The sequence below is a fragment of the Xenopus laevis genome, chromosome 2S (assembly GCF_017654675.1).
Source record: "Xenopus laevis strain J_2021 chromosome 2S, Xenopus_laevis_v10.1, whole genome shotgun sequence".
In the NCBI taxonomy this organism is placed as follows: Eukaryota; Metazoa; Chordata; class Amphibia; order Anura; family Pipidae; genus Xenopus; species Xenopus laevis.
This window is the reverse complement of record NC_054374.1, coordinates 74,601,575-74,621,217: the sequence shown is the minus strand read 5'-3', so window position 1 is coordinate 74,621,217 and position 19,643 is coordinate 74,601,575. Positions and strand designations below refer to the sequence as shown.

The 19,643-nt window shown below is 37.4% G+C and overlaps 1 protein-coding gene across 6 annotated transcripts in view; it reads left to right on the top strand.

Annotated features, from left to right (window-relative positions):
• Positions 1 to 18,456, top strand: part of LOC108709564 (receptor-type tyrosine-protein phosphatase U) — an 83,404-nt gene extending 64,948 nt beyond the window's left edge. For all 6 annotated transcript variants that reach the window (XM_041583993.1, XM_041583991.1, XM_041583992.1 and 3 more), the window contains 12 exons: positions 2,234 to 2,270; positions 2,961 to 3,058; positions 8,096 to 8,212; positions 10,710 to 10,864; positions 10,964 to 11,099; positions 11,206 to 11,355; positions 12,099 to 12,275; positions 12,501 to 12,641; positions 13,846 to 13,971; positions 14,177 to 14,328; positions 15,901 to 16,036; positions 16,433 to 18,456. In XM_041583993.1, the coding sequence (XP_041439927.1) occupies positions 2,234 to 2,270; positions 2,961 to 3,058; positions 8,096 to 8,212; positions 10,710 to 10,864; positions 10,964 to 11,099; positions 11,206 to 11,355; positions 12,099 to 12,275; positions 12,501 to 12,641; positions 13,846 to 13,971; positions 14,177 to 14,328; positions 15,901 to 16,036; positions 16,433 to 16,495 (1,488 nt within the window). In that variant the 3' untranslated portion in view covers positions 16,496 to 18,456. The remainder of the gene's footprint in view (positions 1 to 2,233; positions 2,271 to 2,960; positions 3,059 to 8,095; positions 8,213 to 10,709; positions 10,865 to 10,963; positions 11,100 to 11,205; positions 11,356 to 12,098; positions 12,276 to 12,500; positions 12,642 to 13,845; positions 13,972 to 14,176; positions 14,329 to 15,900; positions 16,037 to 16,432) is intronic.
• Positions 18,457 to 19,643: the final 1,187 nt, after the last annotated feature.

Below are 19,643 nucleotides of genomic sequence, written 5' to 3'. Positions count from 1 at the left end.
CAACTTTTTTTGAATTTTTGCCCGAAAACCACAAAATCTTCAGATTTTTGCTCGAAACCCAGCGCAGATCAGGATATCTTCGGGACTTCTCCCATTGACTTTTATACAACCTCGGCAGGTCTGAGATGCCGGATTTTCAGATTTGTACTTTTTCCATCCTTGAGGTATAATAAATCACAAAAAATTCGAGGTTTTTTTTTCATGAAAAATTCTGATTTTATAGTAAAAAAAAACATGAATTTTTCGAGTTTTTGGCATTCAGACTTTAATAAAAAAAAACTCTGTTAGAGCTGAATTGTCAGATATACAGATAGAAACAATCAAATTCTACCTTTATCTGACAATTCAGCAATAACAATGGCGATGTTCAGGTGCCTTCAAAGGTGCCTGATCTAAATTTTCCTGCTAGCTAGATCGATGAGCCGACAAATGTCCAAGTCTTCTGTCGATATCAGTCAGCTCGTTTCCTGCCATAGGCGCACCAAATATATTATATTATGGCCACCTTAACTATGCAAAGCTTGCTGTGAATTGTAGCTACTTCTAAAGAATGGAGCAATCGGCAAGCTTTTGAAACTTTGCACTCCTCCGTTCTTGTTACTTTAAATAATTGCAGCATATAGAGTGTGTGCGACCCCTGGTCCATGGCAGGGGCAGAAGTGCTCTCTGCATGGCCACTAAGGGGTGCATTGTTAGTAATCTTGCGCTCCTGCCCCAGGTCTTGGTAAATAAATACTTAATAAAAAAAAAGTTCTAGAATTCAGCTGAAACCCAAGGTGAATCCTAGAATCCCTAGTTAGGGAAGAAATGGAGACAGTAGAAACCTGCTTAAGTGTTTGGGGTGGAGGGGTGGATGGGTTTTTTTTTTTTGCTGCTTTGATTAGATTGTGTTATAGGAAGGAGACTGTGGCGTAACTACAGCTAACCGTGCCCCCCTGCAAAAAAATCAGGGGGGCCGGCTTAGCTGCACGTGTGCACACCTGCGTGCACGCGCCCCCTGACTTCTCCTTCAAAGCACACACATCAACCTCTCCTGTCCCATCGGAATGCCTCAGCTCCGCCCCCGTCATTTGATTACTTGCGGCAGTCTTGACGGCAGCACACAGTGTGCAGGGGGATTTCAGTTCAGCAGACCCCTTTGTCCGGGCTCCCTGCCCCCCCCCCCCTCCGGTGGGGTCTGCTGTATTATAGTTACGCCACTGGTAGAAGATCGCCAATTCTGAGAAATGATTCCCCAATGGAAATCTTTTGGAGATTCGATATGGCCATTAATATTGTTGCCTCATAAGTGTAATTTGCTGCATATTGTTACCACTTAGGAGTAGGCATCTATCACATATGTATAAGCAAGTTCATTCACCTTGCATTATATATATTTTTTTAACATTTTCAGATGTGCCAATGCAGACCTATCTGTTTTAACATTACCGATAATATTGCATCCTTCACTGATTGGTACCATTTTGTACATATACTAATTAGTGCGTAAAATTTACGAGGCATTAAGACGTTTCAGTAAAGTAAGGGATAAAGTGTTTTTTTTTCTTTTGATGATGATCGATCTTTATGTATTAAAAATGAAAAATGGAACTGGCAGTGAGTGCGGGCCCCCCAGTGTCATAGACTGATAATCACCAATATTACTTGCTATAAATGTATTTCACGTCTTTCTATTTGCAGCTGGTGCTGGTAGTCCTCCCAGCATAGGAATTCGTGTAGTTCAGATCCCTTTTACTGAAATATGATTCTCACATCTATTTTCTTAATATTATTACTGCCCTTCAAAAAGCTGAACTAAAGTGCCTGAGGTATGACACAGAGTAAAACACCTTCCATTTCAATTGCTTTGCTGGAAGCTCATTTCTCTTCTTCTGCAGATTTGTTCTGCCGTAGTGAAAATCCTTAGTGGTATTAAAAGAGGCATTTTGCTACCTCTATACTTCTTTTCAAATACAGTAGCTCTCTATAGTCATTTTTTGTTTTGCTTGCTATGTCCTTTATCTTATTACTTTTTTACATACCCTCCCCTCTGTGTTTTTATTGCTAATAATGATTTGAACAGGCATTTAACCCTCCTCCCTTACTGTTCTTCTATCCCTTCACTTCCTTCTCCACTGTTTTTGGCAAGGCTCCCACCATGCATACCGCAAAGCATGCTGGAAGCTCTCCAGCACACAAACAAACAAGAAAGGGTTTTCATACACATAATTATACACTTTTTTTTCCTTTGTAGGGTTACCACAGGTCTAACCACTTTATTGCTACACAAGGTAAGCAGACATGAAGTATTTTTGTTAACCTAATGCAATTAAAAAATATAAGCAGAAAAAAAATTAAGTTTCTGTGGTCTGTTACTAAACAGATTCAAACGCATTTATTAACACAGAAGTATACTAAATATTTAATTATCTTTACTATCCTTTTATTCTAAGAAAAATGAAAGTATGTAAAACGTTTTAATACTGTTTTCCAGGGCGATAGATAACAATAGGCTTTAACAACCTGTCCAGAATATTAATAACCCCCACAAAATTTATACAGGTATAGGATCGGTTATCCAGATATCCATTATCCAGAAAGCTTCAAATTATGGAAAGGCCATCTCCCATAGACTCCATTTTATCCAAATAATCCAAATTTTTAAAAGTGATTTATTTTTCTCTGTAATAATAAAACAGTACCTTGTACTTGATCCAAACAAATATATAATTAATCCTTATTGGAAGCAACACCAGGCTATTGGGTGTATTCATTGTTTACATGATTTTCTAGTAGACTTAGTGCATGAAGTATAAAATTACAGAAGATCATTATCTGGAAAACCCCAGGTCCCAAGCATTCTGGATAGCAGGTCGCATACCTGTATACATATGAGTTATGTTTCTGAATGTGTTTTATCTTTATTTAGGAATTTCAGTCTATATTTTTTGCATTGATAAGTAACATCACCTTCTTTTCAGGTCCAAAACAAGATATGATCTATGATTTCTGGAGGATGGTATGGCAGGAACATGTATCTAGCATAGTGATGATTACCAAGCTGGTGGAGGTTGGCAGGGTAAGTAATGCTCAATGCAGATCAAAACACATAATAGTATAAATATTTAAATTGGCAGTTAAGACTAATTGGCTGTTAAGATTATAGGCCGTCAAGAAAATTCCATTTATTAGAATTTATGGGAAGAAATCTCTATTGCCAGCACTTTAAACATATTCCATGGTGCTTATTAGTAAATCTTCAAAACATCTTAACAGTTAAAGTTTTAGAGTATCCTTTGCTTGAGAATATTTGAAACGCTTGTTATACCACTTGTCTCCATCGAGGTTATTAGGTCTATAAACTTCAATAGAACATTTGCCCTGGTTGCCATGAAATGATAGAACATTTGTTCTTACTGCCTATGAAGATTGTATTAGATTTTCCCATTAAGAAAAGAAATCTTTCCATCTTCTATTGGTTTTCTGCCAGCCACCGATGGTTCCTAGTTCTTGGGCTCAGTACGTTCTACATCAAGGCTGAAGTCTGATAGCTATAAAATAATATTATAACAAAACACAGAGCTGTTTTGGCAGTAAGTGAATAAAGAGTTAAGAGCAGGTAAAAGAGCTGTGAAAGAGGTAGGAGTTGTGTAACTAAATCGGTTAATTTAGCTAATCTCTCTGCATTGTTTGTATCATTAGTATTGTCGCTCTGTTGCACTGACGCCTAATTAAGAACAATGTGCCTTACATTGCATCATTTTTTTAAATTGTGTTTTCTTGTAAATCTCCATTAACGATAATGATTTTGTTTGGTCTCAACTGGTCTCATTTTCCCTGCTCATTAAGGGTCTTCTTTCAAATACCCACCCAAACTGCTAATGTGAACTCAATGCAATTAGCTTCATCTCTCTTTATTATTACGTGCCTTTTATTAATTTATTCACAGCACACACAGAGCTACAGGAGATATGTGATTTTACTGTATTATAGCTTGCATTTCCTGTCCTTTTGGCAGTGAAGGCACAGGGCTCATAAATGCTTCGTTTTAAAAATATTAAACTAGGCTCTTACTAGGCTCTATAAAATAAATGAATTGACTTTAATCATTACTTAATATACCATGCATTTAAAACTAAACAAAATAAGCAAAATACTTTCTAGGGATTTGCTCATACATTAATTTAAATCAGACTGGCTTTTTTACAGGTATGCACTGATTCACTGTAAGGGCAGGACACACACAGGCACAGCAGGGCACACACAGGCAGAGTAGGGCACACACAGGCAGAGTTGGGCAAACACAGGCAGAGCACACACAGACAGAGTATGTCACACACAGGCAGAGCAGGGCACACACACACAGGCAGAGCAGGGCACACAGAGACAGAGTATGTCACACACAGGCAGGGCACACACAGGCAGAGCAGGGCACACAGAGACAGAGTATGTCACACACAGGCAGAGTACTGTATGTCACACACAGGCAGAGCAGGGCACACACAGGCAGAGTATGTCACACACAGGCAGAGCAGGGCACACGCAGGCAGAGCAGGGCACACGCAGGCAGAGTATGTCACACGCAGGCAGAGTATGTCACACGCAGGCAGAGCAGGGCACACGCAGGCAGAGTAGGGCACACACAGCCAGAGCAGGTCACATACAGGCAGCATAGGGAGGATAGAACAGAGCAGGAGACAGGGAAACCTATCAGGACAACTCTAAGATGTACTACATACAATGGCACAGTGCTGGTTCCCCATTAGCATTTTGCATAGTGTGAACAGGTGAACAATGTGGGCAGTTTCAGTCTGGGTCTCAGGTGTGAACAGCACAGGGCTTAAGGTGTGAACAATAGAGGTGTCACAAGTGTGAACAATACAGGGGGATCACAGGTGTGAACAATGCAGGGGATTCGTCTGAATTTGAGGTTTAAACAATGCAGAGGGCAGTTAAGCTCTGTAGTGATACCATTTAAAGTTTACACATGGTAAGCAAACACAGCGGGTAGGTGTAGGGCAACACAAGGGGGGTAATAAAATGGTGCCATGCCATTAACAAAGAATACTTTAAGTTATAACTTGTACTTTTATATATACACTTCTGAAGAATATTTTACTGTTTTACTGAACTAGACATGCTGAGTGTCCTGAGCAGTCATAGCTTTGGGGGCCAGGGCCCCTCTGCACGTAAAATCACCCTTTTCCTCCCTCACAGGTCCCCTGTTCCCCTGGGCTTCCTCACAGGTTCTATCCTCTTTATAGTTACACCACTGTTTCTGAACCTTGCCATGTCTGATTTTCTATTTTTGATCCCCCCTCAATCATTCAATCAATCTCTACATGTGGCGTTTCTGCAAAATCCATATATGTTTGTGGCGTGGAACTTTTGAAATATTCTTTTTGGCCATCATGCATTTACATAGCAATTATAGGCAGGACAATCCTTCCCAATTATAATCCCCTCTTAATTTACTGAGCATCACGGCATAATCAAACAAGTACAAGATACAAGAGGGATAAAAAAAAACTGCAGGCAGTCCAAATGCTACTGAAGCTTTAGCAACTTACAGTAACCTGCACTGTGCATATTAATATATTATTTAAAGCAAAAATAGTTAAAACTGATTCCCTAAATTAGACTGAAATATTCTGCTACAGAATTAAAAGTAGGAATATAAGTAGCGTATTAAAGAGTGTACATAAAGCTGTGGATATAAATAAAATATGTGCTGCTCTCACATACTGAAGAACAGAGGTAACAAACACTTAATTAGTAAGACTGTTAGGTTTACGTGAGTTACTGAGAATCTGCTTTCACTCCTTGCCTTATTTTTTCATCTGTGACTTACATCAGTTGCTGGCAGCCTGAGATGCTGGAGCAAAGGAATTGTAGTAACCAGATAAACTAGATCAATAATTTAAATACAATGTGTTAGCACCATATTTAAAGGGATACTTATCATGGAATTTTTTTCTTTCAAAACGCATCAGTTAATAGTGCTGCTCCAGCAGAATTCTGAACTGAAAGCAGTTTCTCAAAAGAGCTAACAGATTTTTTTTATATTTCATTTTAAAATCTGACATGGAAATAGACATAGGGTCAGTTTCCCAGCTGTCCCCAGTCGTGTGACTTGTGCTCTGATAAACTTAAGTCACTCTTTAATGTTGTACTGCAAGTTGATATCACCCACTCCCTCCCCCCCCTCCCCCGCAGCAGCCTAACAACAGAACAATGGGAAGGTAACCAGATATCAGCTACCTGGTAGATCTAAGAACAGCACTCAATAGTAAAATCCAGGTCCCACTGCAACACATTCAGTTACATTAAGGGGCAGATTTACTAAGGGTCGAATATCGAGGGTTAATTAACCCTCGATATTCGACTAGGAACTAAAATCGTTCGACTTCGAATATCGAAGTCGAACGATTTAGCGCTAATCCTACGATCGAACGATTATTCGTTCGATCGAACGATTAAATCCTTCGAATCGAACGATTCGAAGGATTTTAATCCAACGATCGAAGGAATATCCTTCGATCAAAAAAACACAGGCAAGCCTATGGGGACCTTCCCCATAGGCTAACATTGAGTTCGGTAGCTTTTAGCTGCCGAACTAGGGGGTCGAAGTTTTTCTTAAAGAGACAGTACTTCGATTATCGAATGGTCGAATAGTCGAACGATTTTTAGTTCGAATCGTTCGATTCGTAGTCGTAGTCGAAGGTCGAAGTAGCCCAAAAAAACACTTAGAAATTCGAAGTTTTTTTAATTCGAAGGTCGAAGTAGCCAAAAAAACACTTCGAAATTCGAAGTTTTTTTAATTCGAATCCTTCACTCGAGCTTTGTAAATGTGCCCCTAGGTAGGAGAAACAACAGCCTGCCAGAAAGCAGTTCCATACTAAAGTGCTGGCTCTTTCTGAAAGCACATGACCAAGCAAAATGACCTGAGATGGCTGCTACACACCAATATTACAATTTTAAAAAACAAAAATACGCTTGCTGGTTCAGGAATGAAATTTTATATTGTGGAGTGAATTATTTGCAGGGTAAACAGTGTAATTTAGATATAACAACCTAAATCATAAAAATCATGACAGACTCCCTTTCAAGGAAAACAACCTAACTGAGGGAATGCAAAATTGAGAATTAAGAAAGACAGGAGAATGATAGAGAAAAGAGAGAGAGAGGTAAAAGGAAGTTAAACTGGTGACAGACAGGGAAAAATGTGCTTGAATTGAGGTAAAACTGAATACACAGACATAAAATAAACCTAATCCATATGATCAGTTGTTGGTTCAAACGCTTGGGCTGTTTCTTTGCTTTTGACTGGTTTGTGAGCCTGCACCGGGGCTTTTCACGGGATCCAGAACCCAAAGGACATTGCATGTATTTTTTGCTTCAGAAACACTACTATAGTTCATATAAACAAGCTGTTGTGTAGTAATGGCGGAAATCGAAAAAAGGCTATATGGCTTTATATGGTTAATAGTGGATAACAGATAACACCATTATGTTCTACATAGTTTATCTGCTGTGCTGTATAATACAAGCCTTTTCTAATTTGAATGGCTGCCCCATTGCTATACAGCACCTTATTTTATTATATTAACACTAGTAGTGTTTATAAAGCAAACACATCAGTTTTATCGGTGCAGGGCAACACAACATTATATTTGTATTACTTTAAAACACTTTGACAAGTTACTTCAGTGCATGCGCAATTATTTTCTGCTCGCTGCTACGGATAAGGCGCCATCTGAGCATGTGCAAATCCCGATTTGGATTAAGTGTGCAGAATCGCCAGTCCTGGTCTTGATGTTAGACTGCTGCATTACGGGAAGTTTACTTCAAGCAAGTAATAGGAATTTAAACAGGCATGACTGTGCTATTGAGAAATCATGCAGGATTAAGAAGATTCAGCAGTGCTTCAGACTATTGGGGTTGCCTTGTCCTTTAACAAAAGTATGGATTCTTATAGAGAGAAGGTATTCGAAAAACATGTTTAGGATTCACAAAGTAGCTTGCAGCCCTGTGGTATAGAACAAACCTGTACATTAATTCTAAATTTGCTCATTTCTTATGAACACAACCCTTAATCCTCTGTCACTTTATTCAGGTAAAATGCAGTAAGTATTGGCCAGATACTTCTGATACCTACGGAGACATTCGAGTCACGTTGCTGAACACTGAGACACTAGCGGAGTATTCTGTGAGGACACTTACCTTAGAAAGGGTAAGACATTGAGTTGTAAACAGTTGAAGCATAGATGTTCACTGGTTTTTTACTTTGTGGCTGACTAGAATCATTTTCAGAGAAAATTGGATACTAAAGAAAATTGAAAAAGGCAGAAAAGTGAAATTGCTGCTAGGTGTTCTTGTCTGTCTTTAAGTGCTATTTCAAAAAATGTAAAAATCAGGAAAGGAGTTTGGCACCACTAACTCCCATCCCGGCATGCTCATTTTCATAAAATATAAATCTTGATTGTGTTAATTGACTGATGATAATGATGGGTATAAATATCTGAGTGCCTAAGGATCAGATGTAGAATCGGTTATATTCCTATTTCCATTTCAAGTTTCTCTTTGAGGGTGAAAACACACAGAGCTTCTAGTAGCAGCTACTTGTCATGGCTTCAAAATAGACATTAGTGATAAATAGCTTTGCTAGTACACTACCGGGGTGATTTATCAAGGTTTGACTTTTTACCACAATTCGAATACAAATTCAAATTATATTTTAAAAAACTGGAATGTCTGGTATTTATTAAGCAAAAAAAAACCCCTCAAAAACTTGAATGTAAAAAATCGGCATCTAAAAGCTGGCAAGGTCATGTAGAAGTCAGCTGGAATTGTCCTAGGTAAAATTCAAGCCATTTTTTAAATCTGAAAGTTTTTTAAGTTTATAAACTGGAAAAATTCGAGGAATTTGAGATTTTACGCGTATAAACTCAATAAATTAGAGGTATTTTAATTTTTTTCATGATTGTATTCCATTGATTTTTTTACATAATAAAACATTTGATTTTTTTAAAATTGTGAGTTTATTCGAAGTAGGAAAAAAACTCACAAACCGTACAAATTAGATTTTTTGATAAATTAGGCCATACATGTGTTTTAGTAGAGGCAATTCTCAGTATTGTCTATTGCAAGGTATTTTTTGGCAACAGTAGCCTCAACAAGTAGCTGCTACTAGTAGCTCAGTGTGTCTTCACCCTAAAACAGTGATCCCCAACCAGTAGCTCATGAGCAACATGTTGCTCTCCAACCCCTTGGATGTTGCTCCCAATGGCCTCAAAGCAGGAGCTTATTTTTGAATTCCAGGCTTGGAGGCAAGTTTTGGTTGTATAAAAACCATGTGCACTACCAAACAGAGCCTCAATGTAGGTTTACAATCCACATAGGGGCTACCAAATAGCCAATCACAGCCCTTATTTGGCACCCCAAGAACATTTTCATGCTTGTGTTGCTCCCCAACTCCTTTTACTTCTGAATGTTGCTCATGGGTTCAAAAGGTTGGGGATCCCTGCCCTAAAACATGGGTTGGTTGGAGGTTAAAGGGGAAGGCCTATTTACTAACGCTTCACCAATCTCCCAAACTCAAACCCCCCTAATTTATCAATAAGTACTCTCAGAAAAATCGGTGCAAGAAAAAGTTGCAACGAAATTTTGAGACAATTTAGATCTCGCAACTTTTTCAATTTGACATTCAAATCATACGATTTTTTCGAGTTGTCACCTGAAAAACTGAAAAAAAATTAGCGGATTATCGAATGAAAACCAGCACAAACAGCCCGTAACTATTGAGAACCCTGAAGGTAAAAACATGTTTCAGTTGTTTGCCATTGACTGCATGATTTCAACAGGTTTTTAGCTGGTGTATTTTCACATTCAAATTTTAAGCAGCTTCAGAGCATAATACATTTTTCCTCTAAAAATTTTAGATTTTCTCCTTTAAAAACTAATTCAGAAAAATTTGAGGTTTAATAAATAGGCCACCTAGTGTAGGATACAAGGAAAGGGGTCTAGTCGTGGGCTTGGTATTGGTGTGTCTACTTACTACTGACCACTGAACGATCTGTTCAGTATTTCAAGAGGGTCTGATAGAAGTATGCACTCAAACGTTAGTGGATAACTGACATTTATTTTTCAAAAATAAGTTTATTATATAGCTCTATTTATTTCTGTTTTTAGAAGTACATAGTTTATTAGTGTTCTTCCTCAGTCTAATATTTATTTCCTACTTCAATCGACCATGTTGTTTGTCAGAATTACATTGCAAATTGCTGATTCGTGGAACTTCTGCTCGTTAATGCAAGAATATTAATAATCATTCTTTAAGGAGGCAAAATGGCACAAATATTAAGAAAAAAAATACAGAAAAGTAATTTTGCAACTGCCCCCTCAAATAGTAACCTTAATTCTGCCACATCACTTCTGAGGGTTAGTTCTGAGAGCTTTTTTATAGAATTATTGGCATTGCATCAACAAGCATGGTGTGTGAGTCAAGATAGATAGCATATACATGTGGCTGCAAGACAGGTGTAAGTATATATATTTTTCAGTTCAGCACTGGTTTATTAGGGATACTGTCCATTAAGACTCTGTGTGAGTCAAAATATCTTCCTTTAGTGCTCATTTTGAGAGCATTCTGTGCATCCATAACAAAATAGTAAATATTAGCAATGGGGATCTACTTCAACCCTTTCTTTCCGTTTTCACTTCTTTTTCAGCGAGGTTACACAGTCAGACACGAGGTAAAGCAGTTCCACTTCTTGTCATGGCCAGATCATGGAGTCCCATACCATGCGACCGGGCTTCTTGCCTTTATCCGCAGAGTCAAGTCCTCTACTCCCCCTGATGCAGGGCCTGTTGTGGTTCATTGCAGGTAACGGATAATGTACATGAATGGTATCTTCATAGCAGAAATTCCATTATGTTTATCCATTCTGTTTTTTCACAATGACTGTTTGCCATGTTTCTGTAGTGCTGGCGCTGGTAGAACTGGATGTTATATTGTATTAGATGTGATGCTGGACATGGCTGAATGTGAAGGGGTTGTGGATATTTACAACTGCGTAAAAACTCTTTGCTCCAGGCGAATTAACATGGTGCAGACACAGGTATAGTGTGCAAAACTGTGGTTTAGTTGGATTTGTTCAAAAAAGTGGTGGAACACTGAATGGTTGGCATAACTAATATATATATGTGACCTTTAATACCCTTTAGGAACAGTATGTCTTCATTCATGATGCTATCCTAGAGGCCTGTTTGTGTGGAGATACAGCTATCCTTGCGTGTGACTTCAGGCAAACATATAAGGAAATGTTACAGATAGACACGCAAAGTAATTCTACACATCTAAGGGATGAATTCCAGGTATGGCAAGTATCTAGGACTTTTCACATTAGTGGGGCAGATTTACCAAGGGTCGAATAGTAAATTTGAATTCTCTAGTGTCAAAATTCACACATTCCAATTTTAACCCCTCTATTTGAATGTAAATTGGAATGTGAGATTTATCACACCTCGACCATGGAAACAGTCCTATTTTGAATATTTGCCACCTTAAACCTGCCGAGTTCATTTACAAGTCAATGGCAGAGGTCCGTTGAGCCATTTGGAGATGTTAATAGCCTTCCTGACATTCAAGTTTTTTTGTCGGGAGAAAAACTTGTTTCATACGAATCAATTGCGATTCGAATTTTCGGGTCGGAACTATTCGATCGAATATCAGACATTCAACTTTTTTTCTTAAATAACCTCCCAGTCGAATTGTGAGTATATGCGAATTTAAAAAAAATTTCACATGAATTCGAAATTTGAACTTTCATAAATGGGCCTCGTCCATATTCCAGCTTTCCTAAATCGTTTGTTTATTTTTCCTGCAATAACCCTTTAAACCATCTTTCTCAGTTATAAAAGTGTGCTCAGTTATTCCTGCACAGAACAGAAAATGTCCAGCTGCTCTTTTGTTGAAGACTAGCACACAGCGGTCGTCATTACAATCACATGCTTTTCTCCATATACTGCCTGTTTCTAGTGAATTACTGTTCACTGCATTAAGCACAGATACATTTTTTGCTATGCTGTATATGACACTTTTTCTCCCTTCCTTCTAGACCCTTAACTCGGTGACTGCACAGCTTGGTGTAGAAGAGTGCAGCATTGCTCTTTTGCCACACAATCGAGACAAGAACCGCAGTATGGATGTGCTTCCCCCAGACCGTGCCCTTCCTTTACTGCTATCTGCTCATGGAGAAGATACCAGCAATTACATTAATGCTGTCCTGACAGATGTATGTTAACTTTGTAAATACGTTTTTTTTTTCAGTTATGGCAAGATATTCATCCTGCATATCCATATTCTAAATTTATATTATATTTTTCAGCCTGATCTTGTAGATTTTCTTTTTATTGTACTGCTGATGATTCCCAGACTGGCATCCTCAATCCTCTGTGTATTAACTTGTATCTTGCCTTTTTCTGCCACAGCTAACATGGCTTGAAAATTGTTTTTGCAGAGCTATACAAGGAGTTCAAATGTGATCATAACTGTGCACCCCCTGCAGAACACAATCACTGACTTCTGGAGACTGGTGTATGATTACGGCTGCAGCACTGTTGTCATGTTAAATCAGCTTAACCAATCCAATTCTGCTTGGGTAAGGGCTTCCTAGGTTGCACTCTGTGTAGTTGTTAACACAATCCTCTCTCAAGACATGACATAGAACAGTCAAATATATCATGTTATCAAGTACACACAGAGGCTAAAATGGTTGTTTCTTGTGTTGATCTCTTAAAGGGATTCTGTCATGATTTTTATGATGCCATTTTTATTTCTAAATTACACTGTTTACACTGCAAATAATTCACTCCATATAAAATTTCATTCCTAAACCAACAACTGTATTTTTTTAGTTATACTATTGGTGTGTAGGTAGCCATCTCATGTCATTTTGCCTGGTCATGTGCTTTCAAAAAGTGCCAGCACTTTAGGGTGGAACTGCTTTCTGGCAGGCTGTTGTTTCTCCTACTCAATGTAACTGAATGTGTTGCAGTGGGGCCTGGATTTTACTACTGAATGCTGTTCTTAGATCTACCAGGCAGCTGTTATCTTGTGTTAGGGAGCTGTTATATGGTTACCTTCCCATTGGTGATATCACTCCAACTTGCAATACAGCAGTAAAGAGTGACTGAAGTTTATCAGAGCACAAGTCACATGACTGGGTGCAGCTGGGAAACTAACAATATGTCTAGCCTCTGAATTGAGAAACGAATTTCAGAGCAGAATTCTGCTGGAGCATCACTAATAACTGATGCGTTTTGAAAAAAACATTTTTCCCATGACAGTATCCCTTTAAACATTCATTGTAGTGTTTCTCACTTTCATTTGCCTTCATGCGGCAATATATTTATTAACACTGCCATCTATGATCCTGAACCTCATTAACAATTGGGGAAAATAACTAAGTGTAGAAAATGAGTACAGCTATTTTTGCTATATGTATATACAGTGTATATGAAACCTTGGCAGACAGTTTGGACTGAGCATTTTGCAATTCCATTGGATCCCAGTTGGCATTTCCCGCTACCTCCCACTTATGTTAAGGATACTGTCAGTCCAAAGAAATAGAAAAAAAAAGATGTATCAGATATTTTACAAGTGTATAGATATTGTACAAGTGTGTGTATGTGGCTACCTTTAACACTGGTAAGATCAATTTGTATTTCCCTTTCTCTCTGCTCTCGTTTATGGACATTGTGTCCTCTATTGCAATGTACACATTTGTATTTCCTTTCAATAAATACCAGTTTCTATAGATCATTGTGTTCTGATTCTATCTCACACCTTATTTTATTACGCAGCCCTGTCTTCAGTACTGGCCAGACAGTGGGATATCCCGATATGGGCCATTGGAAGTGCAGTTTGTATCAGGGGCAGTGGAAGAGGATGTAGTGACTCGCGTATTCCGTGTACAAAACATCACAAGGGTAAGTGCTTGACCAGATAGCCTCAAATACATATAGATGGCCCAGTCAAGATGCAGCAGGTGTGGCAAAGGACAACTTGCCTGCACTCTGAAGCCAAACATAGAAGAAAGGAAGGGTAGTGCCGACCTCAGTCAGCAGTCATTTGACTGAATACCCCTAATCTATATTTTTTTTCATTTTTGTTGTTTCCTACTGGTTGTTGCAGGATGAGCACCTTATGGTGAAACATTTCCAATACCTCCGCTGGTCTCCATACAGAGATACACCAGACAGCAAGAGATCTTTCCTGCAACTCCTGTCTCTAGTGGAGCAGTGGCAGGAACAAAACAGAGAGCACAGGACACTAGTACATTGCTTGTAAGTATTGGTATTAATATGTGTACAATTCTGAGATCAATAATTTGATCGAAATAAGAGTATGAATGTAAATCAGAAGTGAGTCAGAGGAGTTGAAGGACATTCTGACACAAATTTAAAGAATGGATAAATTAGGATTGATATGTTGCTTCTACAATGCAGAAACTGTGATTGATATATGTAAAATTATTATACTGGATTAGATGTATGGATCTAATGCAAAGGTCAGAACTGATATTGAAGCATGTGACACTGAGCATTACAGTTTCATGTTCTAGGACCAGACATGAGAGCTTTGCCTATGGAGCCCTAAGCACCCCTGCACTTATGTATATCCCTTAAATAAATAAATGTGTTTCCATTTCTCTTTATGGATTTCCTTATATGACTGTAGTTAATTAGCTTATACACACATAGTATTAAGACCCATAGTACTAGCTTATAGTATAATAGATGGTATGTGCTAACCCTAACATAACTCTGAAGGATTCTTTCAAAACAAGCCCATGCTTCTGATGAAGTGACCTAGAGGTCATGAAGCGCGCGAGCTACGCTTCCCCCTGCCCGCTATCTGTGATTTTAATCAATACTTCAATAAAGCTATTTAAGTTTTATAATATTGGTTTCCGATGTGGACTTTCTCCGGTTGAGTCCGTACCTCTTCATTTGGATTGTCTGTCTTGCCGTGGCCAGAGCGGAACATTCGGACACACTGGTTTTGGCAGAGTCATGCTTTAGGCTCCATTTCTTCAACTACAACGTTACCTTTTCCCCGTTTCAAAACAAGCCTGACATCACTTACAGCAAATTGTTTTTTTGAATCATATTTGTTGCCTTTAATTACCTTATACACACCCAGTCATAAACAGAGGAATTGTTAATTGCAGCACATATTGTAGTACAAGTATAGGACCTGTTATTCAGAATGCTCGGGACCTATGGTTTTCTGGATAAACGGATCTTTCCTCAATTTGGATCTTTATACCTTGTGTACTAGAAAACTATGTAAACATTAAATAAACCCAATAGGCTGGTTTTGCTTCCAATAAGGATTAATAATATCTTAGTTTGGATCAAGTACAAGCTACTGTTTTATTATTACAGAGAAAAAGAAAATAATTTTTCAAAATTTGGATTATTTTGCTAAAATGGGAGATGGTTTTTCTGTAATACGGAACTTTCTGGATAATGGGTTTCCAGATAACGATCCCATATTTGTATGTGCAGCAGAGAAAGTAACATACTATTTTTTAAATTTACTTTTAATTATATGAAAAACTTACAAAGTAGGCACAAGCTTATAGAATTTCAGCAGAATGTTGTAAATGCTGCCATGGAGGTAAAGTACTTCAGGAAAAAAATATTCCATTGTACTGAATTATAGTGTTCATAAATTGCAGCAAAGGGTCGGTTAGAACAGAATGAAAAATAATACAGGTTAACTTATTAAGAGCAAACAAACATGTTTTGCTATTGAATATGTTTAACAAAGAAAATACACCCATAATAAAATGGATATCATATTGATTTAACCAAGCATACACTCTTTTGAATCTCCATATTACTCTACAGAAATGGTGGTGGACGGAGTGGAACTTTCTGCGCCTGTGCAATGATACATGACATGATCCGATGTCATAGCGTTATGGATGTGTTCTATGCTGTGAAAACTCTGAGAAATATCAAGCCGAATATGGTGGAGACCCTGGTGAGAGAAACTATAGGCTGTGCACTCTCAACACTCAGATATACAGTTGGGAATTCTTTTTGTGTATGTACAGTATGTGTATTTTTAAACAGTACACTAATAATACAGCCAGTGTAAACAAGGAGTGCAATAAATAAACAATAAATATATACAGTTGTAAAGATAAATTGTCACATGTTAAACGATGGAACAGAAAGCTCCTTATCCAAAAAATCTGTATGGCAAATAATCTATTCTCTCCACAGAGGTGGAAATAACACTATACTTGCTTACATACTGACGCTAACTAGGTGAATGATGTATGGCATAGTGAGAAAGACTGACAAATAGAATACATATATAAAAAATACCAGCTGTACGGGAAGGATATTACTAACTATATTTATCTCTTTATAGGACCAGTACCGGTTTTGCTATGAAATTGCTCTGGAATACCAGGATTTCCATGAAAACAGATAGCACTAATCAATGACGCATTTGAAGGATCACCCTATTATTTTGCTCTATGGCTAAACGGAATGTGCCAAGCAGTGATAATGTCTTATTGTGATGCCAAAAACAAAAGGGACTTGGGTCTTAATTCTTTTTTTGATGCAAATTAAAAGGGCTTTTTGAGTAATCCATTATAGAACCCTTGGGTCCCAACCAAAAAGGGCATGCAACAAAGTTTAAAAGTACAGGAATTAAAGAGGAGGTTCACTTTGCACATAAAAATCAAATAAACATGCATTTCAGAGTTAATAATGTATATAAACATTTCTGTGCAAATAAAATACTTTTTTAAAATACTTCTATCCACCTACTTAGAAACTCTTATGATCACTCACTCCAAATTATATCAATGCTGAAAGTTAGAAAGTTGAAAGTTAAGTGGAGATAACTTTCTTTGCAATTGGCAATCCCATGATTGCTTATAACAAATGGCTGGCTTGCCAACAGAGCACTGGACTAGACTTCAATATAGCGAAAGGTCTGACTTCATACAAATATATACAAGTCCCCACTCTGCAGCTCTGCTTTATATATATATATATATATACATACATATACATATATATATAATATATATATATATATAGTATATATATATATATATAGTATATATATATCAGTAAATGGACTTGCACTCCATAATCAAGTGAATAAATGTGTCTTTATTCTTCAATGCATATATATACATATATATATATCTTTCTTCCACAGATGATTAGTTTATTGTGGATGTATATATATATTATATATATATACTGTATATATACAGTATATATATATATATATATATATATATATATATATATATATATATATATAACTTGAAAAAATCATGAAAGTCATACGAAAATTCATAACATACGAATTTTTCGGATTTTCCACCTGATTATTTCAGATTTTTGCCAGAAAACCACAAAATCTTCAAATTATTGCATATTGCCCGTTGACTTATATACAACTTCGGCATGTCTGAGATGCCGGAAAAATTTGAGGGTTTTGTTTTCACTATAAATTCGAATTTTATGGACAAAAAACTTGAATTTTTCGAGTTTTTGGCTTTAATAAATAACCCCCCTCAGGGATAGCAACAATGCCAGAGAATGGATAGAGATTGATGTGGCCATTTGAAGAGGCCTGAAACAAAAATGTTTGAACATATTTCAGAAAATTCTGTTTATTTCAATATACTTTGCACAAGGAGAACCTCCCCTTTAAAAGGCCTACTAATATATTTGTATAAATTTGTATCTGTAAATAAATAGAAACAGTGAGAAACACCTAGCAAATCATATATTACTTAAAGGTGAGCCACATTCAAATAAGCAGATCCAACAAGCTTCAGATTCATTGAAATAGTTAGGGTTGGATAGATTAAACTGGGGGGGGGGGTGCTAGAGCTATAATTCTACAACAGCTGCCTTACCAAAGGCAATCTAGGCAGACAGAAATCCCAGGTGATTGTTGATAGTGACCTGAAGAAATGGTTGTTGCCAAAGCTTCCACCACTCCTTGTCAAGTTATGTGAATATTCCGAGAGGTGGATTGTTCACCTTTAGTGCCATTAGACACAGTGCATGCATCACTTGTGTCAACTTAACTTTATACATGAAACAGTGCGCTCACCACAAGTTTATTGGGTTTTACTTCAGTGGCAAATATGGGGCCTTTTACATCATAGAACTTCTCTCTTGTCTATGTGTTATATCAAAGAGGGCAACATGCAGTACTCTTTGTAGAGAAGGGAAATAGTCTCCTTGTATGTTCAACTGATGTCCCCCGTTAACTGTAATCCCATACATCCAATATATATATATTGAGATTGCTTTTCTTTTGTCTGTACATAGATTAAATGATGTTCCAACCCCATAAGTGATGAAGGGGTTTTTAATGATTTTATTGTAATTCAATAAACCTGCTTGTTTTTCTTAGTTTTCCTTCTTATGTCATCTTTTTATGAAGACCAATGATGTATGTCAATAATTGCCCAAAACACTAGGGATACACCGAATCCACTATTTTGGATTTGCTGAACCTCTGAATTAGGGATGGGAAGGGAAAACATTTTTTACTTCCTTGTTTTGTGACAAAATGTCACGAATTTCCCTCCCCGCCCCTAATTTACATATGCAAATTGTGATTCGAATTCAGTTCGGCCAGGCAGAAAAAGGCCAAATCCTGGCCGAATCCCAAACTGAATCCTGGATTTAGTGCATCCCTATAAAACACACAAGCAAACTTGCATACTAATTTGAAAGCAGAGGGCAACAAATATAAACAAATTAATAGAGATGTGACATACTAGCGCACATCCCTATAAAACATTTTAATTGCAGGACTAGATTAAAGTTAGACTTTTAGTTATATTACTGTAAAATAAGAAATAATAGGAACAAAGCATTATTTTTTCTTCATGAAACACTGAGTAACTAGAGCATGTTTAAAGGACAGTGAAAGTCAGAAAACACAATTCAGCTTGAAAAATTGTCTATGTATAGATTTTCTTACCAGCAGTGTGCCTCTCATCTGACCTCTGTTGTGTTTGTAATGCCAAAGTGATTGCAAATATTCAGGTGTCTTTTTTTCTGCAAAACAATCCCAATTTCAGGGGAAATACATACGTACATCAGATTCCATAAGCCTTGGGAATGCACAGTAATGTTTATACGTGTTCAACGATGATGTTTGGTCACACGAAACTTCTGAGCGACATCACTGAGATAAATTGTTTAGAATTAGCCATTCTACAACATACTAAAAGTTAATGTAAAGGTGAATCTCTCCTTTAATAATTAAAAGGACTAAACATATTATGGAAAACTTTTGATATAGATATATCAATATACTGTATATATATGAAGATATAGGGGAAAGCAATGTTCTCTCCAGTTCAAATCCATCCAGTGCTCGAGTATACAGTTTATTAGAAAGCTCCAGGGGAAATGAACCATTAGTTAATAAGCTAGATAACCCTCCACAGGAGTAAAGTAATCCACAAGACAAGACTAATACCATGAACATTTCTTAAAAGGGGGCACCAAAATGGTTTCAGGTGTGGACACAGAAAAATGCCTGTGGGGGTAAAAAGTCAGCAAATGAACCATATTGATTCACATAA